General features: G+C 43.5%; 1 protein-coding gene across 4 annotated transcripts in view; it reads left to right on the top strand.

Moving 5' to 3' along the window:
• The window catches only part of vps13b (vacuolar protein sorting 13 homolog B), a 1,087,794-nt gene that overhangs the window by 631,254 nt on the left and 433,636 nt on the right, over positions 1-22,904 (top strand). For all 4 annotated transcript variants that reach the window (XM_085992288.1, XM_085992290.1, XM_085992289.1 and 1 more), the window contains exon 24: positions 8,069-8,289. In XM_085992288.1, the coding sequence (XP_085848414.1) occupies positions 8,069-8,289 (221 nt within the window). The remainder of the gene's footprint in view (positions 1-8,068; positions 8,290-22,904) is intronic.

Raw genomic sequence — 22,904 nt, forward strand, 5'->3', positions numbered from 1 at the left:
GTGAATAGGAAGGACCTATTTCCCTTAGCAGAGAGGTCGATAACCAGGGGCACAGATTTAAAGTAATTGGTAGAAGGATTAGAGGGGAGTTGAGGAGAACTTTTTTCACCCAGAGGGTGGTGGGAGTCTGGAACTCACTGCCTGAAAGGGTGGGAGAGGCAGAAACCCTCATCGCATTTAAAAAGTACTTGGATATGCACTTGAAGTGCCGTAACCTACAGGGCTACGGACCAAGAGCTGGACAGTGGGATTAGGCTGGATAGCTCTTTTTCAAAGAGCTAGCACAGGCACGATGGGCCGAATGGCAGCCTCCCATGCTGTAAATGTCTACGATTCTATGTATTACACTGCGAATGGTTGCATTGCTTGAGTTGAGGCTCATGTAAGACTTTCATTAAAGATTATTTCCGTGAAGCACACGACGTACTTTGCTATTGCTATTAAAGAGAGAGATAAAGAGAAAGAAAATCGCACATGGTTCAAGAGAACTATAGCATTTACAGCGATTTTTGAAGATAGCTTGATAACATTAAGCAATATCACATTCTAATAAGGTGGGCAAACCTTGGTGGAAAAGTAGCCCCATTATTAATGCGCAAATCCGCCAGCAAGTTCAGGGGTTTAAAAAATACGGCATGTGTTGCGAATCTCCAGAACGTCATGGTTGATTTACGCCGCTCCGCTGTTTGCTTTGCACTAACGGCATTTCGCCCTTAGCCTCCCTGTTATTTTTAAGAACTTGCTGGATTTCCACATTAATTGTCCATTAATCTCACTGTACCAAGTTAGGGCTAGAACCTAACTGCCTAAGCACCTTTATAGCAACGTGATAATTGTTAATGCAATGCCAATCAACCTCTCTGACCCAGAAAGGGAGCAATTTGTACCGTTCAATCTAATTCATTGTTGTTCGAGATTTTAAAAATGGCAAATTTTCCTTTCTTTCTCTCTCTTTACTTCTCTTTCTGTACCTGATTTGACTCTAATTCACCCTATTTCCTTCTCTGCTGTTCCTCTATTTCTTTCTTAATCCTTAAATTTCATTGGTTAAGTGGTTGGTCCCACCATTCACTGAGGTACCAGGTGTCCCATAGCCCTCGCCGCACCGTTATCAGCTCACATTTAATAGAATCATAGAATAGTACAGCACAGAAGGAGGCCATTCGGCCCATCGAGTCTGCACCGGCTCTTTCGAAGAGCAATCCAGTTAATCCTACTCTCCAGCTCTTTCCCTATATCCCTGCAATTTTTTCTCCTTCACGTATTTATCCAATTCCCTTTTGAAGGCGACTATTGAATCTGTATCCACCGCCCGATCAGGCAACGCCTTCCAAATCCGAATCACTCTTTGCGTAAGAAAGTTTTTCCTCATGTCGCCTCTGGTTGTTTTGCCAATCACCCTAAATCTGTGTCCCCTCATTATCAACCCGTCTGCCATTGGAAACAGTTTCTTTTTATTTACTCTATCTAAATCCTTTTTGACTTTAAACACCTCTATCAAATCTCCTCTTTGCTTTCTCTGCTCTAAGGAGAAGAACCCCAGCTTCTCCAGTCTCTCAACAACAACAACTTGTATTTATATAGTATCTTTAACGTAGCAAAACGTCCCAAGTCACTTCACAGGAGTATTAAAAGACAAAAATTTTTACACCGAGCTACATAAGGAGAAATTAGGGCAGGCGAAGAGGTAGGTTTTAAGGAGCGTCTTAAAGGAGGAAAGAGAGATAGAGAGGTTTAGGCAGGGAATTTCAGAGCTTAGGGCCTAGGCAACAGAAGGCACGGCCACCAATGGTGGAGCGATTATAATCAGGGATGCTCAAGAGGGCAGAATTAGAGGAGCGCAGATATATCTGGAGGGGGGGTGGTGGTGGGGGTATGGCTGAAGGAGATTACAGAGATTGGGAGGGGTGAGACCATGGAGGGATTTGAAAACGAGGATGAGAATTTTGAAATCGAGGTGTTGCTTAACCGGGAGCCGTTGTAGGTCAGCGAGCAGAGGGGTGATGGGCGAACGGGACTTGATGCGAGTTAGGACACGGGCAGCTGAGTTTTGGATGACCTCAAGTTTACGTAACTGTAATCCTCATCCCTGGAACCATTCTAGTTAATCGCTTCTGCACCCTCTCCAAAGCCTTCGCGTCCTTCCTAAAGTGAGATGCCCAGAATTGGACACAGCTGGGGCTGAACTAATATTTTACATAGGTTTAGCACAACTTCCTGCTTTTCCTAATTTCCAGGAAGTTAGGGTATAAAAGATTTTTGAGCTAACAGGTGCAGAATAAAGTCTTACTAATGGCGTATGCCGCGAGATACCCCACTCCAGCCAGATCTGGTCCATCACATTAGTTAAATATGATATTTTGAAAACTGTGTTTTCTTAGTTCAATCAAAGCATTTTGAAATGTGTATTTAGCTTGTATAATAGGTGCTATAAATGTTGAACTTCTGAGAAAAAAAAAATCTTTAAGGGCTCCCAAAGGCCTTTCCTTCTGGTATTACTAAAGACAGGCAAAATGCCATTTAATTAACATGTCCAAGATTATTGATAGATAGCATGCTTTATCCCCCAAATAATTTTGTGATTTAATTATTTTGCTATGTTGGAAATTAATTGCAGATTACAGATTTAATTGGCCCTGAAACAAAGAAATGTGAAATAATACCCAAGAGATGCTGGATAAAAGCAAATGTGCTAATGTCCGACCTTAACCACACCATTAAAAGTAATGCTCTGGAATTTGTGCAGCGGTTGCGGTTACTCAAGACTGCCGCATGGACCAAGGCTAATTGCGTGTAATACCGTGCTTTACATTGCCTCTTTTATTCCATCTTCCAAAGGTTGTGTAATTGTCAGGAGTCTCCACATATTACTTTGTATTGCACAATAATTTCCTGTCATTTAATATAGGAACATATGAGATTCTGAGGGGGATTGACAGGGTAGATGCTGAGAGGTTGTTTCCCCTGGCTGGAGTGTCTAGAACTCGGGGGTATAGTCTCAGGATAAAGGGTCGGCCATTTAAAACTGAGATGAAGAGAAATGTCTTCACTGAGGGTTGTGAATCTTTGGAATTCTCTACCCCAGAGGGCTGTGTCTGCTGAGTTGTTGAGTATATTCAAGACTGAGATCGATAGATTTTTGGACATTAGGAGAATCAAGGGATATGGGGATCGGGCGGGAAAGTGGAGTTGAGGTCGAAGATCAGCCATGATCTTATTGAATGGCGGAGCAGGCTCGAGGGGCCGTATGGTCTACTCCTGCTCCTATTTCTTATGTTCTTATATTCGCCCCTCGAGCCTGTTCTACTATTCAGTTAGATCATGGTTGATCTGTATCACAAAGCTGGGTGGGCGTGTGTGCTGTGAGGAGGATGCTGAGAAACTCCAGGATGATTTGGACAGGTTGGGTGATTGGGCAGAAGCATGGCAGATGCAGTATAACGTGGATAAATGTGAGGTTATCCACTTTGGAATCAAAAACAGGAAGGCAGATTATTATCTGAATGGCAATAGATTGGGAGAAGGGGAAGTGCAACGAGACCTGGGTGTCCTTGTGCACCAGTCGCTGAAGGTAAGCATGCAGGTGCAGTAGGCGGTTAAGAAGGCAAATGGTATGTTGGCCTTCGTAGTGAGAGGGTTCGAGTACAGGAACAAGGATGTCTTGCTGCAGTTGTACAGGGCCTTGGTGAGACCACACCTTGAGTATTGTGTGCAGTTTTGGTCACCTTATCTGAGGAAGGATGTTCTTGCCATGGAGGGAGTGCAGCGAAGATTCACCAGGCTGATAGCTGGGATGGCAGGAATGACGTATGAGGAGAGATTGGGTCGATTGGGCTTATACTCGCTGGAGTTTAGAAGAATGAGAGGGGATCTCATTGAAACTTATAAAATTCTGACAGGACTGGACAGACTAGATGCAGGAAGGATGTTCCCGATGGTCGGGGAGTCCAGAACCAGGGGTCACAGTCTAAGGATAAGGGGTAAGCCATTTAGGACAGAAATGAGGAGGAATTTCTTCACCCAGAGAGTGGTGAACCTGTGGAATTCTCTACCACAGAAGGCAGTAGAGGCCAATTCATGAAATATATTCAAGAAGGAGTTGCATATATTTCTTAAGGCTAAAAGGATCAAGGGATATGGGGAGAAAGCAGGGTAATGAATTTGGATGATCAGCCATGATCTCATTGAATGGCGGAGCAGGCTCGAGGGGCTGAATGGCCGACTCCTGCTCCTATCTTCAATGTTTCTATGTTTAACTCCATTTACATGCCTTGGTTCCATATCCCTAAGATTTTTGTTAGGCAAGGGTGTTATCAGTCTCAATCTTGATATTTTCAATTGACTCTTGGCCTCAACAGCTTTTTGGGGGAAGAGTTCCAGATTTTCACATGCATGCACTTTCTAGCAGGGTCCCTTGAGAGCTGTCAGGCATCGGGTCTCTAGTTGTTTTTTCCTGCCCGCCTCTTCTCTCATTACTGAGGCTATTGCTGCTCATGCTGACCAGCAATCGGGAGGAGTGTGGCAGAGCCACCAAGGAACTCTTATACGAATGCATATAATTGCCTTTAAATCTGCATTCTTTCGCTGTATGTAAATAGCACGGTCTTTAAAGGGTTAAGACCAAACGCGATGACGTCATCACGTGGGTCACGTGACGTTCCCAACGGCGGGAAACGCGATGACGTCGGACTGAGGGGCCTCCCCTTCTCGGTCCTCGTGGAGCCAGCACTAAGCAAGCACCTGTTGATTTGTTCTCCTGTGTTTTTGTTTGTTACTTTCACCAGTTTGCATTAAACATCGTTTTGGTTAGCTGATTGACTCGCTCTCAGTATTTTCGTCAGGAATTTACCAATTCCTACAGGAGGAACATTGGCTGTTTATCACTGCAACCCCCCTTTATCCATAGAGCTGCATACACAGAGACCAATTGCATGTGTTCATTAAGCCACTAGTTGGGAGTTGATTCAGCAGAGACCAGGAATTAAGCCTGGGATTTTCCTGGTCTCTGTGGTTAAGTCCTACACCACATGTTGCATTTAATCACACGATCTCCATCATTCCCATCTTTGCCAAACCCCATTAGGTCCGCACGGTTAAGATTCGGATTCTCCTTGCCCTTCCTAATTTCTCTCTTTCTGGCTCAGTATCCATTTTCCTTGCAGCTATTTTTTTTTTTTTTTTAAGTGCCTCAGAATGTTTAGTTACATTAAAGACGCTATATACATGCTAGTTGTTGTTCCTTCCATGGCCTTGTCCCTATCTCTCTGATTTCCTCCAGCGGTAAGTCCCTTTGCACACCATCCACTGCTCCATCACCAGCCTTCTTGCCATTCATTTCTCCACCATTGGTGGCTGTTCCTTGAGCTGCTGTGCTTCCACCTTTTAGGAACTCCCCGGTTCAGCTTCTCACCTCCTACTCTCGGTTTAAAAGCCTCCCAAAGAGCCTTCTCTTTGATTTGTGCTTTTGCCCCATTTCCTTATCTCCCTTCTGCTCGATGTCCATTTATAGTCCACTGTCCTACAAGGTGCTCTGAGACACCTGAAATAGGCAATAGAGACGTCATTTATCATAGTCCTCATCCATTGAACTGTTGGGGACTCATTCTTTCCTACAATACAATATAGAGCTTTGTAACTTCCAAGCAATGTTTGTGTTGTTAACAATCCCGTTATCCAAGCTGAATGGAGTATCCTGATGCTCCTTAATGTATTGTAGTACAAAAAATGCTCTTCTGGCTCGTCTCCCATCCTTCACACTGCAACAACATCAGCTTATCCAAAGCTTTTCTGCCCGTAACACATCCCTCACCAAATCCTGCTCGCCCACCATCCCCCAATTCTTGCTGATCTAAATTGGTTCCGGTCCCGCCCCACACCAATTTAAAATTCTCCTCTTTTCGTTTACATTTCTTCAGTGTTTAGCCCTCCTAAATCTCTCTTTCTTTGGCTCAGGCATTTTGGGCACCCCTCCTCCCTTTGCCCCACTGTTGGCAGCTGTGCCGACAGTCGCCTGAAACCATGCTCTGGAATTCCTTCCCTACCTCCCTCCGCCTCTCACCTCCCTCTTTTAGTTTGACCCTCTTCAAACCCTATCTCTTCGACAAAGGTTTTGGTCACCCCTCCTAATGTTTCTTTTTGGCTTGCTGTCCATATTGTTCTTAAAGGTCTGTGAAGCACCTTGGGATGTTTCCCTATGTTAAAGATTCTATATAAATACAAGTTGCTGTTGTTGTTCCTCTCTCATTGCTTTCAGTAGAATCACTGCAGTTCGACTCTTTTTTACCTTAAATTAGTGAAATGTCCATAAACTTCATACTGGATGTAGTCAAACCCATTCAATCCTTTGGCTGCTTAGTTTCCAATTGGTGCATTAACCTGTAAAACAAAAATGTGTTGTGGTGCATTTTGTCCTTATTAGGAACATTGTGGGACTTTTAAGAACTTGGTGAAATCACAGACGTGCTCATAGATAACAGTAGCTTCTTCAATTGAATTATTACCTACATTTTAAAAATCTTCCAACGTTACAACTGTGACTACAGCCAGAGAATTAGTTTTGAAGCGTAAAGTGCATTGGGACTTCCTGAAGTCATGAAAGGCGCTACATAAATGCAACTCTCCCCCCCCTCCCCTCTCTCCTCCCCCCTCTCCCCTCCCCCCCCTCTCTCCTTCCCCCCCCCTCTCCTTCCCCCCCTCTCTCCTCCCCCCCTCTCTCCTCCCCCCCTCTCTCCTCCCCCCTCTCTCCTCCCCCCCTCTCTCCTTTCCCCCCTCTCTCCTTTCCCCCCCTCTCCTCCCCCCCTCCTCCCCCCTCTCTCCTCCCCCCCTCTCCTCCCCCCCTCTCCTCCCCCCCTCTCCTCCCCCCCTCTCCTCCCCCCTCTCTCCTCCCCCCTCTCCTCCCCCCTCTCTCCTCCCCCCTCTCTCCTCCCCCCTCTCTCCTCCCCCCTCTCTCCTCCCCCCCTCTCTCCTCCCCCCTCTCTCCTCCCCCCCTCTCTCCTCCTCCCCCCCTCTCCTCCCCCCCTCTCCTCCCCCCCTCTCCTCCCCCCTCTCCTCTCCCCCTCTCCTCTCCCCCTCTTCTCTCCCCCTCTCTCTCCCCCTCTCTCTCCCCCTCTCTCTCCCCCTCTCTCTCCCCCTCTCTCTCCCCCCCTCTCTCCCCCCCTCTCCTCCCCCCCTCTCCTCCCCCCCTCTCTCCTTCCCCCCCTCTCTCCTTCCCCCCCTCTCTCTCTCTCCTCCCCCCCACTCTCCTCCCCCCCACTCTCCTCCCCCCCACTCTCCTCCCCCCCCACTCTCCTCCCCCCCCACTCTCCTCCCCCCCTCTCTCTCCTCCCCCCCTCTCTCTCTCTCCTCCCCCCCTCTCTCTCTCTCCTCCCCCCCTCTCTCTCTCTCTCTCCTCCCCCCCCCCCCTCTCCTCTTCCTTCTTCTTCCTTTCTTGCCTTAAGTGGAGGATGGTATCATGGCACAGTGCATTGCAAGAGCAGGCTGTTCCACCATGAAGCGTGAGAACATGGTTTGGGGTCTATGATTCCCCCACATACTAATTTTCATATCTGGTCTCCCACTTTGGAGAGGCAGCAAGTGGAGCACAGGTGCTTAACTAAAAAGAATGGGGTAGGAGAATGTGAGGGAGTTGTCTCCGGGTGCACTCTCAGACCTCCTACCAGTTGGCTTCACACCACCATTGTCACAGTTCTGGAAACATATTGCTTATCACAGGATTGCCAAGAATAAGTTACACGAAAAAATTTAGAAATCGTAAAAGATGAGAGTGTGCCACTTATCTAAGAGGAAAGCAGCACATGCATCTTAGATTCATACAGCAAAGGAGGCCATTTGTCCTATCGTGCCTGTGCCGGCTCTTTGAAAGAGCTATTCAACAGATTTGGCAATATTCGGATTGGCAAATGTTTTTCTTGTGCATTTTATCTGTGATCTGTGCTATTAATGCTGGGTCTAAGATTATATCTGTCTGCTATGCATTATTGTACAACTAATCTGGTAAGAGTGGCGAAGGGACCATTTCTTGAAATGGTTACTTAATAGATCAACATTTTTTTCCCCTCTTATTTTTCAGGTGATGCTTTCCCCTGGACGATCAGTCTCAGCCAGTTCAGTGTGTATACTCTGCTCGGGCAGCTGAAGGCATGTAACCTCGTGGAACCTTTGGGCTGTACGTCGACTTTGGCCGTCACTTCACACAAGCTACAAGCCTGCGGCCCCGAAACCAGACATTCGTTTGTCGTCTGTCTCCACGTGGACCTGGAGTCTCTGGAGATGAAATGCTCAAACCCTCAGGTTGGTGTTGGTACAGCTAATTGATTTATTGTGGGGGAAAATAAGAAATGACTTGCTTTAAGTTAATTTGTCCTGTACTTTATAGGAGAATCCTTATTCCATTAAACATTTTAGCTCTCTCTATTGAGCTTGGTGACCAAGATCGGGGAGAAAGATTAGCTTACTGCCTTGATGTGCTCTCAAGTTTTTTTGTAATTTAGACTTGTCCAAAAAAAAATGTAGTAACTGCAGTCTAAAGTGCATCTTAAAACTGGTGGAGCAAAATCAGTTGCAGATGTGCAGTTTCAAAAAGTATTATGTAGCAGAATTAATGTGCAGCAGCTTTGAAAGTGTCCGCTGGAGCTGCTTGTTCAAGAGTTTATCATAACTTCACACAATATGTTTATAGATGTGGGCTGCAACATTAAAGAGATTTCAGATTTAAATAATGTGGACTTAAGTTCCCATTAATCGAGCACATTCCATACACTGGTGGAAATCTTCTGCCAAGCCTGAAATTCTTCATTTTTCTTGTTATCTCAGGGGAAAAAAAATCACTTTTTGCATTGATTTTTAATTGTAAAAATCTGACGGCAGTATACTGCCACAAAATATACTTAATAGCAAAGTGTTTTAAACTGTTTCCTAGATTAGCTGAATATATTTGAAAATTATTTCTGAACCCTTTCGTTTATTTCATTTGTTGCAAATTTGCTGTGTAAAATAAATTCACGTGGAAAAGAGATTTTAATTGCACTCAGCTACATTTTCGTCACTCAAATACACGTTTTTTTATTAACCTTTTGCCATTAGATCCTCAGGTAATGTAATTAATTGAAGCTGCTTTCTTTTTTTTACATGCATTTGATATGATAAAAACCATTTCAGATTTTGTTTGTAATATGAAAAACAACCTTGCATCACATCTAAATTTGCACAGTTCTCTCCTCCGAGTCCCTGGCCGAGTTTAAAAACTCGGCTAACCTCTAAATTTTCATTTTGTCATTGAAAATTTATCTGCGCTGGCATGAAGCATCATCGTACTCTACCAAGTCACCCAGCTTTAGATAACTTTGGATTTTCGTCCGTCCCTGAAGCTTGCTACTAAATCAAGGGAATTTGCAGAGTTTCAGCATTAAATAGTTCACTTAACTTCTCATATTACGGAAGCTTTGGTAAAATTGAGTATATTGAAAGTTTGCTTTCCTGCTGTGCTCAGTATATCTAGTCAAATTACTCCTATCCAATTCCCATTTGTGTATATCGGAATCTTCAAAGCTGGTGATAATCAAGTTTACTAGCTATGTTTCTTTTGGACTTAGTGTCTGAAACAGGACGGTGCCTAATGGAATGTAATTGAACACATTGTGCCTGAATTTGCTGGCAAAATAACAGCGAGTTTAATAATGGCGCACGCCATTATTAGTGTGTAAATAACCTCGCAATTTGTGGTGAGGAAGAGATACCCTGTGACTTGCGAATCGCCACAAGTTGCTGGCTTCGCGAAAACGGGACCTCACTGTCGATCTCCACGTGAGTGTCAAGCAATTGCTGCATTTGCTTATTAATTACGAATTAAACTCGCCGCAGAAAGTTAAGTCGGGTATTTATGTTCCTGCAATGCCACTCAACCTCTCCAGCCCAGAAAGGGAACAATTGGAAAGGGGGAAAATTGGAGCCTCATTCCTGCAGGTAGTAAATTGTTTTTAGAGATTTTTGAAATTTAAAACAACAAAAATGTTTTTTACTTTTCCCTTTCTGTTTTTTTTCTCTCTCTTAATTCAAGCTTTCTTTCCCTCTCTTTATTTCACTTTCTGTACCAGATTTGATTCTGATTCACCCTATTTCCTTCTCCGTTGTTCCTCTGTTTCTTTCTCAATCCTTAAATCTCATTGGTTAAGGAGATAGACTGCTGGTCCCGTCGTCCACTGAGGTCTGGGATGTCCTGTCGACCTCGCACATCCAGCAATTTCCGGCGCAAAAATGTTTCAATCTGAAGGTTGAGGAAAAAATTTAACAAACTGGGCACGACGCGCAATGCACGACACCAGGAAATTCTGGGCCTATATTTCACCTTTAGGGGTGATTCAGGACCACTCCTTGCTGTTAGATGGAGTGATAGAAATCCCCCTTTGCTTTTTTCAGTTTTAAGTAAAATGATCTGGAACAATCTCATTCCAGTCAAGATCAATTTATAGTACAGACCCAATCAGAGAATATATTGGTATAATTTTTCATATCTCTCTCTCTGTCTCTCTCCCTTCCCCCCCCCCCCCCCCCCAACCCCCAAAACCCATTTTTGAATGACGACCATGGAGGGTTGGGCTGCTTCAAAGAATGAAGACAACCAATACCTATAGTAGTTGGATACATTTCATGGGAAGTGCTAAGGATCAACATTCCATTGGTTTCTTCAGTTGAATTTACCAGATTCTACACTGACTTTTCACCTGTCCAGGCTGCGTTGGAACCCAGCCTGGACTGATAATGAAAATCTTTTACTCATCTTTGAAATAACACAGCGAGGCAACCAAGATACTATACAGAAAGTAGAAAATAAATCACACTCATGTAGCAGAGAAAAGAAAGAAAGACTTTGCATGTCTACAGCACTTTTCACGACCACCGGACATCCCAAAGTGCTTTACAGCCAATGAGGTACTTTTTGAAGTGTAGGAAACGCAGCAGCCAATTTGCGCACAGCAAGCTCCCGCAAACAGCAATGCGATAAATGACCAGATAATCTGTTTTACTGATGTTGATTGAGGGATAAGTATTGACCAGGACACCGGGGAGAACTCCCCTGTTCTTCAAAATAGTGCCATGAGAGAGCAGACAGGGCGTCAGTTTAACGTCTCATCCGAAAGACGGCACCTCCAACAGTGCAGCACTCTCTCGGTACTGCACTGGGAGTATCAGCCTAGATTTTTGTGCTCAAATCTCTGGGGTGGGACTTGAACCCACAACCCTCTGACTCAGAGGCAAGGGTGCTGCCCACTGAGCCACTGAGGGGGTGCTTTTCTGCTGTTGTGGTTAAGGCACATTGTCAGGGCAGAATACAGGGCACTTCATTCTGTACCTGACTATGTTGTGCATGAACATGGAGTGCCCGAAAAAGAGAAGTATTCCATTTTCCCAGCACTGGAATCCCTTACCTTAGTGAGCACAGAACTTCGCCAAAGAAACAAGACTGTCTGAACTGGAGATAGCGTCCAATGCATTTTCTCCTCTTGGCTCTGGCACGTAACTCAGTTTGAAAATACTTGTGTAACCTAAGAAGTCATAAAACTCTGGGAGATGGGGGGACAGTAATTTAAGTAGCTGTATAACAAATAAAAGAGAGCATGTGAATAAGTGTGGCAACACTTTTGCAGTCTTTGTAACATTGATTTCCCTACCCGTGCAACCCTCCCCTTGTTTTCACGTGGGAAACATGCCACTTTTTTAACACCAATTTTAAATCGGTCATAATTATAAAGCATTATCTAGTCACAAAAGGCATCAAGTGGTATGGGGAGAGAGCGGGAATATGGTACTGAAATAAGAGGATCAGCCATGATCATATTGCATGGCGGAGCAGGCTCGATGAGCCGAATGGCCTACTCCTGCTCCTATTTTTCTATTGTCTTATGTTTCTATTAAAGATAAAAATATAAATCCCTTGTGAATATCGTTAATTAAAGAAACACTCCAAATGCAAGATTATGCCAAGGTGTCTGCTTGATAAATATTGATGCCTGACAGTTAAACCTTTGAGATCAGCTGCTTGTTTCTTTGTGGCTGGAGCCAACATTGGGTATGAGCTGTGAACAGTGGAAGATTAAGTTTTCATTAACCGGAAAATACTTACACAACGTAATGTTGTGTTCCATTCATCTATGTGATAGTTGAATTAGGATGTTGTAGACATTATGATAAGCACCTTGTCACATCATAGTATGTTCAAAGCATGCTAATTCCTGTGTAGGACCATTTAATCATAGAATCATAGAATGGTTACAGCACAGAAGGAGGCCATTCAGCCCGTCGAGCCTGTGCCGGCTCTCTGCAAGAGCACCTCAGCCAGTCCCACTCCCCCGCCCTTTCCCCGTAGCCCTGCAATTTTTTTCCCTTCAGGTACTTATCCAATTCCCTTTTGAAAGCCACAATTGAATCTGCCTCCACCACCCTCTCAGGCAGTGCATTCTAGATCCTAACCACTTGCTGTGTAAAAAAAAAAGTTTTTCCTCATGTCGCCTTTGGTTCTTCTGCCAAACACCTTAAATCTGTGTCCTCTGGTTCTCGACTCTTCTGCCAATGGGAACAGTTTCTCTCTATCTACTCTGTCTAGACCCTCATGATTTTGAACACCTCTTTCAAATCTCCTCTCAACCTTCTCTGCTCCAAGGAGAACAACCCCAGCTTCTCCAGTTTATCCACGTAACTGAAGTCCCTCATTCCTGGAACCATGCTCGTAAATCTTTTCTGCACACTCTCTAAGGCCTTCACATCCTTCCTAAAGCGCAGTGCCCAGAATTGGACACAGTACGCCAGTTGAGGCCAAACCAGTGTTTTATACAGGTTCATCATATCTTTCTTGCTTTTGTACTCTATGCACCTATTTATGAAGCCCAGGATCTCATATGCTTTTTTAACCGCTTTCTCAACCTGCTCTGCCACCTTCAACGATTTGTGCACATTCACCCCAGCCAGGTCTCTCTGTTCATGCACCCCCTTTTGAATTGTACCCTTTAGTTTATATTGCCTCTCCTTGTTCTTCCTACCAAAATGTCTCTCATGTATGTTTACTGTGAAACAGCTCTCACTGTATTGCCTCTGAGATCTACCCAAGTCTGTGGGATAGCATTCTGTTGATTGCAGAAAACAGCTGGACCTGATCCAGTGTTGTATATTCTATACGTCCTGCCGCATCTTCTATTAGTCTGAGAGACGAGCTTGGTATACTCCATTTCCTCTGGACATGTACATAGCTGCACATATGTAGTGGCGCTATAGAATTTTGGAGCTAAACTAAAGCAGTCCAATTGTGTACGGCCATTCCAATGGACCAACAGAACTGAGGCAATTTTTAATGCATCTCACTTGTTTAACAAAGCATTAAAGGCCTAGAAATTAATCTCGGGCGGTGTCGTAAAACGGGCGGTAACGGATCGGCCGCCCGTTTTACGCAGCGCCTGGCATTTAGTTCCATTGACTGCAGCGGACTGACTATCGAGCACTGTGTATAACGGGCGGTCGATCCGATCCGATACCACCCACTTTGCGCCACCGCCCCAGAAACGAATTTCTAGCCCTAAAAGGTTTCAGTGTTCCACAGTGAAATGGTTAAACAGTGTAGTCCCTAGCACATTCAGTTTTGGTGCAGTGTAACAGATATCTGGAATTATTCAGGCAATTGCAGAGTATGTTAGGAATTTCCCTTACTTATTGCTTCTCTCTGATTTCATGAACAACAATGTGCGACACATAACTGACTCTGATTTTAGATGATGGCATCGGGCGTTGAGCTCATTTCCTGAATAATTAAATGCGTGGTCGAAAAGAAAAATTGTTTTCTTATTTCTAAATATTTGCTAATAGTTGGGTTTAAAATAATGAATAACAGGAATGAGATGATTGGGGTTATCAAATTGCATTCACAATATTGCGCAGTTGTACTAAGCGTAAGCTGCAGTTCAGCTCAGACTATTTGATTCGAAATGTAATCTATTGTACTTATTCTTTACTAACTTTTAGTTGATTATAATGCTTTAGCTTGTGAAGTTACCCACTTTCTCTCTCTTTGCCATTACTCTAATTGCATTAACAGAAGGTGCAAAAATATATATTTTCTTAACATTTGCAGCTTTTTAGAAGTGTACCACAGTCGTCTTTTCCTCCTCTGCGCCCCGGGCAATTAGCCAACCTGGTCGTGTCCCTGTCCTTACCACTAGCGAAAAAGTAGGCTTTATGCATTTGTTCCAAATGCCACAGAAGTTAAGTTACCTTACTTTTGAAGCTGATTTTTTTTTACATACATAAATGTTCAACTGCTAATGAGAATTATCTTTAATCATAGAATGACACAGCATAGAAGAAGGCCTTTCAGCCCATCATGTCTGTGCCGGCTCTTTGGTAGAGCTATCCAATTCGTCCCACTCCCCATAGCCCTGCAGTTTTTTCCCCCTTCATGTGTTTATCCCTCTTGAAAGTTAATATTAAATCTGCTTCCATCACCTTTTCAGGCAGTGAGTTCCAGATCAGAACAACTCGATGCATAAAATAATATTCCCCTCATCTCCCCTCTGTGCGTGGGGTGGGTCTGAGTGGCAGCAACCCATTTTGTGTTTGCACTCCTGCTCCTCCGGGGGCCCCCACAAAAATGAGTTGACACTTACCTTTAGTGTGTTTCTCTGCTTCCATCGCCTGTGGAAGAGGCCGCTGCTCAGGCTTCGACCTGCTCGGACCTAAAATGACAATCGTCCTAGGGGCCTATCGCCTGAAATGGGCGGGTGCTTTGGACACTTTCAGAATGGAGCCGGGTACATCGCCAGTCTTAACCGGGCGGTAAGGATACCGACCACATTTTGAGGTCGTTGACGCTAGGTGAAGGCAGTCAAAATCCACCCCAGTTAAGTTTTTTATTGCAAAATAAATTAAATGAACAGCTAATTTTAACTATATAAAACTTTGAATTGAGGGAATAATAATATTAATCAACTTTATTGTCATTGTTAGTGCACAAGTGCAGTACAACGAAATGTAGGCTTGCGGCTCCCGAGAGTGTACATTTAGATTAAGACATTTAAACATTCAACATTCATTTGGCTTGTAATACATTAACATAAACATAACCATAATAAAGTGCATTGGCAGATGTGCAGGCTTTAGAGTTTATTTATGGAGTTCAGTAGGATGACAGCCCTGGGAAAGAAGCTGTTCCTAAATCTGGTCGTTCGGGTGCGAATGCATCTGTAGCGTCTCCCAGATGGCAGGAGGGCGAACAGACTGTGGCTGGGGTGGGTAGGGTCTTTGATGATGGTCCGTGACCTCCGTAAACAGTGTTTCTGGTATATGTGCTCTATGGTCGGTAGCCGGGTGCCGGTAATGCGTTGGGCAGTTTTGACTACCCGCTGCAGGGCTTTCCGGTCATAGTAGCTACAGCTGCCATACCATACTGTGATACCATAAGTAGACTGTGTAACAGGAGCCAAAGGATTTCTGGTTGCAGTTGCTTTGATTATAGCTTTAGAAGTTAATGAAAGGAATTATGAAGTAAGAAAAAGCACCACAGAAAATGCTGAGTAATGAAGTCCTGGATAAGGTAACTAACTGTATCTTTTTGCCAGTGTTACTTTATTTTCTCACCCACAGCGCTAACCCTGCGGCTTAATGAATAATCAAAAAATTGACCCCTGTGTCCTTTATATCTAGAGGACTAGAATACAAGGGGGGTAGAAGTCATGCTGCAGCTATACAAAACCCTAGTTAGACCACACTTGGAGCACTGTGAGCAGTTCTGGGCACCTCACCTTAGGAAGGATATATTGGCCTTGAAGGAGGTGCAGCGTAGATTTACCGGAATGATACCCAGACTCCAAGGGTTAAATTACGAGGAGAGATTACACAAACTAGGGTTGTATTCCCTAGAATTTAGAAGGTTAAGGGGTGATTTGATCGAAGCTGTCAAGATATTAAGGGGAGCAGATGGGGTAGAGAGAGAGAAACTATTTCCACTGGTTGGTGAGTCTCGGACTAGGGGGCAGAGTCTAAAAATTAGAGCCAGACCTTTCAGGAGTGAAATTAGGAAACACGTCTACACACAGGGTGGTAGAAGTTTGGAACACTCTTCCGCAAACGGCAGTCAATGCTAGATCAGTTAATTTTAAAGCTGAGATTGATAGCTTTCTGTTAACCAAAGGTATTAAGGGATATGGGGCAAAGGCAGGTATATGGAGTTAGGTGGCAGATCAGCCATGATTGAATGGCGGAACAGGCAAGAGGGGCTAAGTGGCCTCCTCCTGTTCCTATGTTCCTACCCCCTACATCAGAAACAATCTCAAACCATAAGCTACTACAATTCTAACAACATAGAATATAATGCTAAATATAACTACTGTGTAATGCTGTTTAAAGGAAAACTAAGGGGAGGGAGAATGTAAGGGAGGCTTAATGGGTGGCTTAATTTTTTTTAGTAGAGTGCAACGGTTAATAGCTAGTCCCTATAAAGGCCTTTCAATATAATGACATTTCCTGAAACCTCACGGCACTGTGCTGTACACGTGAGTTTATTGCTTTATAGATAGCCTGTGCAGGCCCACAAAAATAGATAGTTTGTTCAAATACATTATGGAGTGTGATAAAATGAGTGTAATTTGTACTATTAGGAAATATTTATGGAGAAAGCATTACAAATTCAGTGCTCAGTAACAAGCAAACTATTGACTAAAACTTTGTCTAACATTAATGGTTATACAGCATGTAAGTGATTTACTGTGACCATTAGTGTTTTTATAATGCTTGCACTCAATACAGTTTAAAAAAAAAAAACCCACACAGGATGTGTTTCCCATTTTTCACTCACTTCTTTGAAAGCAGTAAAAAATTTGTGCGCATATTAATGTAAATGTTTTCAAACCGGGCTGGTTGCATGTTGTGCTTCTCCTTTTCAGCTTCTTAATTATTTTTTACTAGGAGTGGTTACAGCAAACTCAATTCTCTCTACATTTTCAACTATCTTGTTTGATTTATTAAACATTAAACTGGAGCCTGTTTTTTTTTCTTAATTTCAGGAGTACTACTTAAAATAATGCATTGAAAAGAATTATAAAACAGTGAAGTTTTGTTTTTAAATAAATCACACATCAGAATTGATGGTTTATGGTTTTTCAGGATGGCTACCTGTACATTGATTACATAGGTAAGAACTGATCGAGAAAGACGGCGGTGGTCCAAAAGCCTTGAAGACCCAATTTTTCGTTCAAACATGTACCATAATGTTCTGTGTAGAGCTAAGATAATGCCGATTACGTTGGTAAATTTTTATTTCTGTCTTTATCTTCTTAAATGCTTGCTTTAAACCATTGCCATCTTTTGAACATCCAGAAATAATTGAAGGAAAGTGCAGTTTGGTGAACTGTTGGGTGGTTGAGAACCTACAAAAGTCCCTCAAAGTAGACAGGTTGCTGTCGTTCAAGTCTTTTACAATGGAGTTGTAAAATCTACAGCATTGTAACTTGCTACAATTTACAGTGTAAAGTAATCAGTAATCTTCCCCATTTCAAACCACTTGTTACTCACGATTATTAAATTCTGATGGAAGTTGATTGACAACCTGTTTAGAAATCATTCTGATGCATGGTTCTGTAATATTTTGAGACTGATCAAGGGACATTGGTTTGATACCATTGTACAACGAAGCAATTGAGATTTATTTGAACCTTTAACTGTTTGGCGGGGTCGGGGGGGAACTATGTGATGCAATAAGTTAGAACTGTCCCGAGGATAAAACTCTCCTTTTCCTGTCAGCTCTTGGGTGTCCAGAATGAAACTATTTTGGCAGGCATCAACCTAGTTCCTGGAAATGGGTGTGGGTCCACAGCACAAAACTGCCAACAATTCTGCATAACGTTGGCAGCACGCCTCCAAAAATGGCACAAGTATAATTGGTGTCGGAAATGGAAAACATTAAACCATTACAATAGCGATGATGGTTTTTAGATTGTTGAGAGATGGAGAGGTTAAGCAAAAGGATGGAAGACATGAACAAAGTCTTTTTTTAATAGTAAAGTGTGCCAATAATGTGGATCCTGCAAAAACCTGGTACAGGAGAACCAAGGGATTAAGCAAAAGAAAATGTGAGTTAAAGTTAAGGATTAACTTGATAGTTTGAAATAGAGGCTTATGAAATGTACTGCTGTCTAATGTGGTAAAGAATTTAGTTAAAGAATTTAAAAGAAAATTGAATCAATATTTGGTTCTGCAGAGCAACTCTGCCAATGGCTTCTCTTCTCAACACCGGACCATCAACTGCGAAGTCTTCCAAGGAAACATCTTTGGCCCTCTCCTCTTCCTCATTTACATACGACCCCTTGGCGGCATCACCTGCAGACATTGGGTCAGATTCCACCTGCATGCTGGTGACACCCAGCTCTCTCTCTCCACAACCCCTCTCGATTCCTCCACTACCTCTGTGTCTGACATCCAGTCTTGGATGAGGCGCGTTTTCATCGATCTAAACATTGGGAATATTGAAGCCATAGTCTTTAGTCCCCGCCACAAGCTCCATACATGTGCCACAGATGCAAGGACCTTGCCCAGCAATTGTCTTGGGCTAAATCAGACTGTTTGCAACTTCAACGTCCTAGTTGGCTTTGAGCTGTGCTTTCAACTTCAATCATAACACTTGCCTTACCTAAGGAATGATATACTTGCCTTGGAGACGGTGCAACGAAGATTCACTAATTGATTCCTGGGATGAGAGGGTTGTCCGATGAGGAGAGATTGCGTAGAATGGGCCTATATTCTCTGGAGTTTAGAAGAATGAGAGGTGATCTCATTGAGTGGGCTTCACAGGGTAGATGCTGAGATGCTGTTTTCCATGGCTGGAAAGCCTATAACTAGGGAGAGAGCAGACGGGGCCTCGGTTTAACATCTCATCCGAAAGACGGCACCTCCGACAGTGCAGCACTCCCTCAGCACTGCACTGAGAGTGTCAGCCTAGATTATTGTGCGCTCGAGTGGGTCTTGAACCCACAACCTTCTGACTCGGAGGCGAGGCTGCTACCCACTGAGCCACGGCTGACACGTTACAATACGGGGACGTAGGATGAGCTGTAAAAGATAGGAAGGCATTGGAAGGAGGAGATGAGAACTGAAGGCACAGCTGAAGAGATGAGCTTTAAGGAAGAAGAAAAGAGGTAGAAAGACACATTGGTCTGGGAGATCAACAGTTCCAGCAACATCTTTTAATAACTCTCTATTTATAAAATCATGCAAGATTGTTTAGAAATTCCTAAAGCAGAGTTTAGCTAACCCTCAGAACTGGAGTGACAACGTGGAATTCTGCATCTGTGTAACCCACATGAGACGCCAACTTCACAGTCTTGATCTCCCGAGAGGCTGAACATTTTCAAAAGCAGCAGATTTTATTTTTAAATTAAAATCTTTAGTATGGTGCGCAGCTGTGCCTGCGTTTCTAGTGCAGCTTGTTTATCCCGTAGAATCTAGGATCCCTTTGGTTTTGTTCGAAGAAGTAGCAGCGCTAAGTAATATAAATGCAGACCGAGCAGGAGAGTTGGATTAGACTAGGTGCCTCATATGGAGAAAAATGTTGGCGCAGAGTTGATGGACCAGATGGCTTATTTCTGTGCCCTAACATTCTATGGTTCGAAATGATTTCTGTAACCGTTCAATTGCCATAAAACATACAGAGAAATTCACATTTTTTAGTGGCAGCTGAAGCGACTAAGTGGAATGGTCTTCAGGATTTTAATTTACGTGGAACTTAATAGAGTAATGCCTCTGTGGTAATTCTGTAAATAATACCAGGGATGAGGGACATCAGCATCGCCTCTGTGGTAATTCTGTGCATAATACCAGGGATGAGGGACTTCAGTTGTGTGGAGAGACTAGAGAAGCTGGGATTGTCCTCCTTGGAGCAGAGAAGGTTAAGGGGAGATTTAAGAGGTGTTCAAAATCATGAAGGGCACTGATAAAGTAAATGAGGAGAAACTGTTTCCGCTAGCACGAGGATCGGTAGCCAGAGGACACAGATTTAAGGTAATTGGCAAAAGAACCAGAGGGGAGATGAGGGAAATAAAGTGAGCAGCGAGTTGTTATGATCTGGAATGCACTGCCTGAAAGGGCGGTGGAAACTGACTCAATAACTTTCAAAAGGGAATCGGATAAATACTTGAAAGGGAGAAATTTGCAGGACTATGGGGAAAGAGCAGAGGAGTGGGACCAATTGAATATTCTTTCAAACAGCCGGCACAGGCACGATGGGCCGAATGGCCTCCTGTGCTGTATGATTCTGTTATAATGAAATGATAATCCACTTTGTGTAAAACAAACCTGCATACTATTCGAGTTCATTTCATCACCTGTAAGAAGTCATAGAATATGTTACAAATTAACCACTAATCATAAAGTGCTTAATATCTTTCTGCACCAATTGATTTTTTTCTTACTCTTTTTTAAAAACCGTCTTCCAGTTCAGCATCTGAACGCAGTCTGAAGATAATTGCTTTTGTTGCAAAATGTGTCACCCTTTTTAAATTCGGTTCACTATCTGAAGCAGAGAAACCACAATTTTTGGATTGGAGAACAATATTTTTGAATCATTGTTTGATTCATTATCGGGGTTCAGAAGTTTCACGTTAGGCACCAAGTTACTGTACTTGGCCTCACCGTTTCCCTATTTCATCACACAATTAGTGAGAATTGATTAAGTTTGTGATATTGAAACTTTTTGTCATTGCAACAAAGTTTTAGCAATAAAAGCAAATCCACTTCATACTAGTGTTGGGAACACAGGAACAGGAGTAGCTCCTTGAAATAAAAACAGAACATGCTGGAAATACTCAGCAGGTCAGGCAGCATCTGTGGAGAGAGAAAGAGTTAACGACCTGTATTTTCCATTGCCTACAGGTGTGTACGGGCTGTGTACACACCCGTAGGGACATCGGAAATGCCGGTTTCAGGCATGCCAAGCGCACGCGCTGAAAACCGGCGTTTCCGATTTGTCAAGAATGCTCCCGACAGATCGGACGCCTGCCCTGGAGAAGGGCCTCTGCGGGGGGAGTGTTCCGCTTTCTGCTCAACCTCTGCCCGCTGAAAACCCTTAGAAATCTTACGCCTGGTAAAAGCTGGCGTAAGGTCTGCTTTTACTAGCATAAGAGTTTAAAAAAAAAAAAAAAAAAAATGTTTTTACTCATTTATAATTTTTAAATACTTTTAAAAAAGGTAAGTTTATTTTTAGCCCTGTAAAAAAAAAACTTTAATTATTTTTTTAATTAAATTTTTGTTTAAAATATTTAATTTAATGTAATTTTAACTCATTTTAAAAATGTGACTGTTTTTTAAAAATTGATTTAATGTTTTAGTGTCTTTTTGGGGTGATCTCCATTCATATATTTGACAGGTCTATCTGTCAAAAGTATGAAGGGAGATTCCCTTCTATTGGCTGGCCTGGCCCACGTGATGCCAGGGACACTTGCGAACTGCCTGCGCCCCTGGAATACGTGGGCCCTGCGCATTTCGACTGTGGAGAGACCCAGGATCGGAAATGTCCGGACCTCGGGAGCCCTCCGTTAAGTTCGTAGATTGTTTTCCCGATGGGAGGCATCCGCACGCAAGTAGCCTCCTGTCGGAAATTACGGGCCAACGTTTCAGGTCGATGACCTTTCGGCAGAACTGGAAGAAAATAGCTCCTTGAGCCTGGCGCACCATTCAATCAGATCATGGCTGATCTGTATCTTAACTCTGTTATATGCTGATTGTTGAAGTCTCAGTTTATTCTTGACTTCACCATCACAACTGTGTAAATCTCTTCATAAGTAACTCTTGTTACCATCTGAACCTTATGTAGATGCCAGAATTTGACGATATCTAATTCATTGCTGAAAGTATATGTGAACAATTTTAGATCCACGAATTCAATACATACAATGTATACAATATCTAATGTCCTTTAGGGAAGGAAATCTGGTGTCCTTACCTGGTCTGGCCTATGTGTGACTCCAGACCCACGGCAACGTGGATGACTCTTACTTGCCCTCTTAACTGCCCAGTAAGCCACTCAGTTGTATAAGGCGGCTCACCACCACCTTCTCAAGGGCAGTTAGGGATGGGCAATAAATGCTGGCCTTGCCAGCGATGCCCACATCCCGTGAATGAATAAAATAAAGTAATTATAATTTTGGTGTTGATTATTTTCTCCCTTGGCAGGATTGTCACCATCACATATCATTCTCCGACATGCAGGGTAGGGGAGCCTAGTCTAAACCGTGAAACTTTGCACGGGTTCTTCTGATTTCCCACCGTGACTGCGGCTGCTTTCGGCGGGAGCCCTTGACAAGCGGCGTAAGTGGCCCTTTATGCTGTCACTCCCGTGATTCCCGCTTAAGTTACTGTGGGAGATTGGGGGAAACCCTCGTGGAAATTCGGATTAGCTGAGCCTGGATGTGACAAAGACGTGGACCAGTGTTTCAGCTGAAAATGGGCTGAGGTAGGTGCAGAGGCAGGAGGTGTTATGGAAGTGAAAGTGGACGGTCATTGTAATGGAGAAGATATGACGTCAGAGCTCCAGCTCGGGGTCGCATAGGATACCAAGGCTGCAAACAGTTTGATTCACCCTGAGACAGTGGTTGGGAAGGGCAGTGGAATCGATTTATATAAATTAAAGTTTGTGGTCGAGGCTGAAGACGATGTATCAGTCTTCCCAATGTCTAGGCTGGTTACAATTCTGGCTCATCCAAGGCTAGATGTTAGTCAGCCAGTGGAGGGTCAAGAGAATTGGTGGAAAGGTTGAGCTGGGTATTGTCAGTGTACATGTGGAAACTGACTCTATGATGAAAAACAGAGCAGAGGCGTTGGAGGAGGATGGTGTGGTTGACTGTCAAAAGCTGCAGTGGTCAAGGAGGACGAGGAGGGTA

The sequence above is a fragment of the Somniosus microcephalus genome, chromosome 7 (genome assembly GCF_052327205.1).
Source record: "Somniosus microcephalus isolate GS21.2 chromosome 7, FLI_Smic_1.0, whole genome shotgun sequence".
Lineage (NCBI taxonomy): Eukaryota > Metazoa > Chordata > Chondrichthyes > Squaliformes > Somniosidae > Somniosus > Somniosus microcephalus.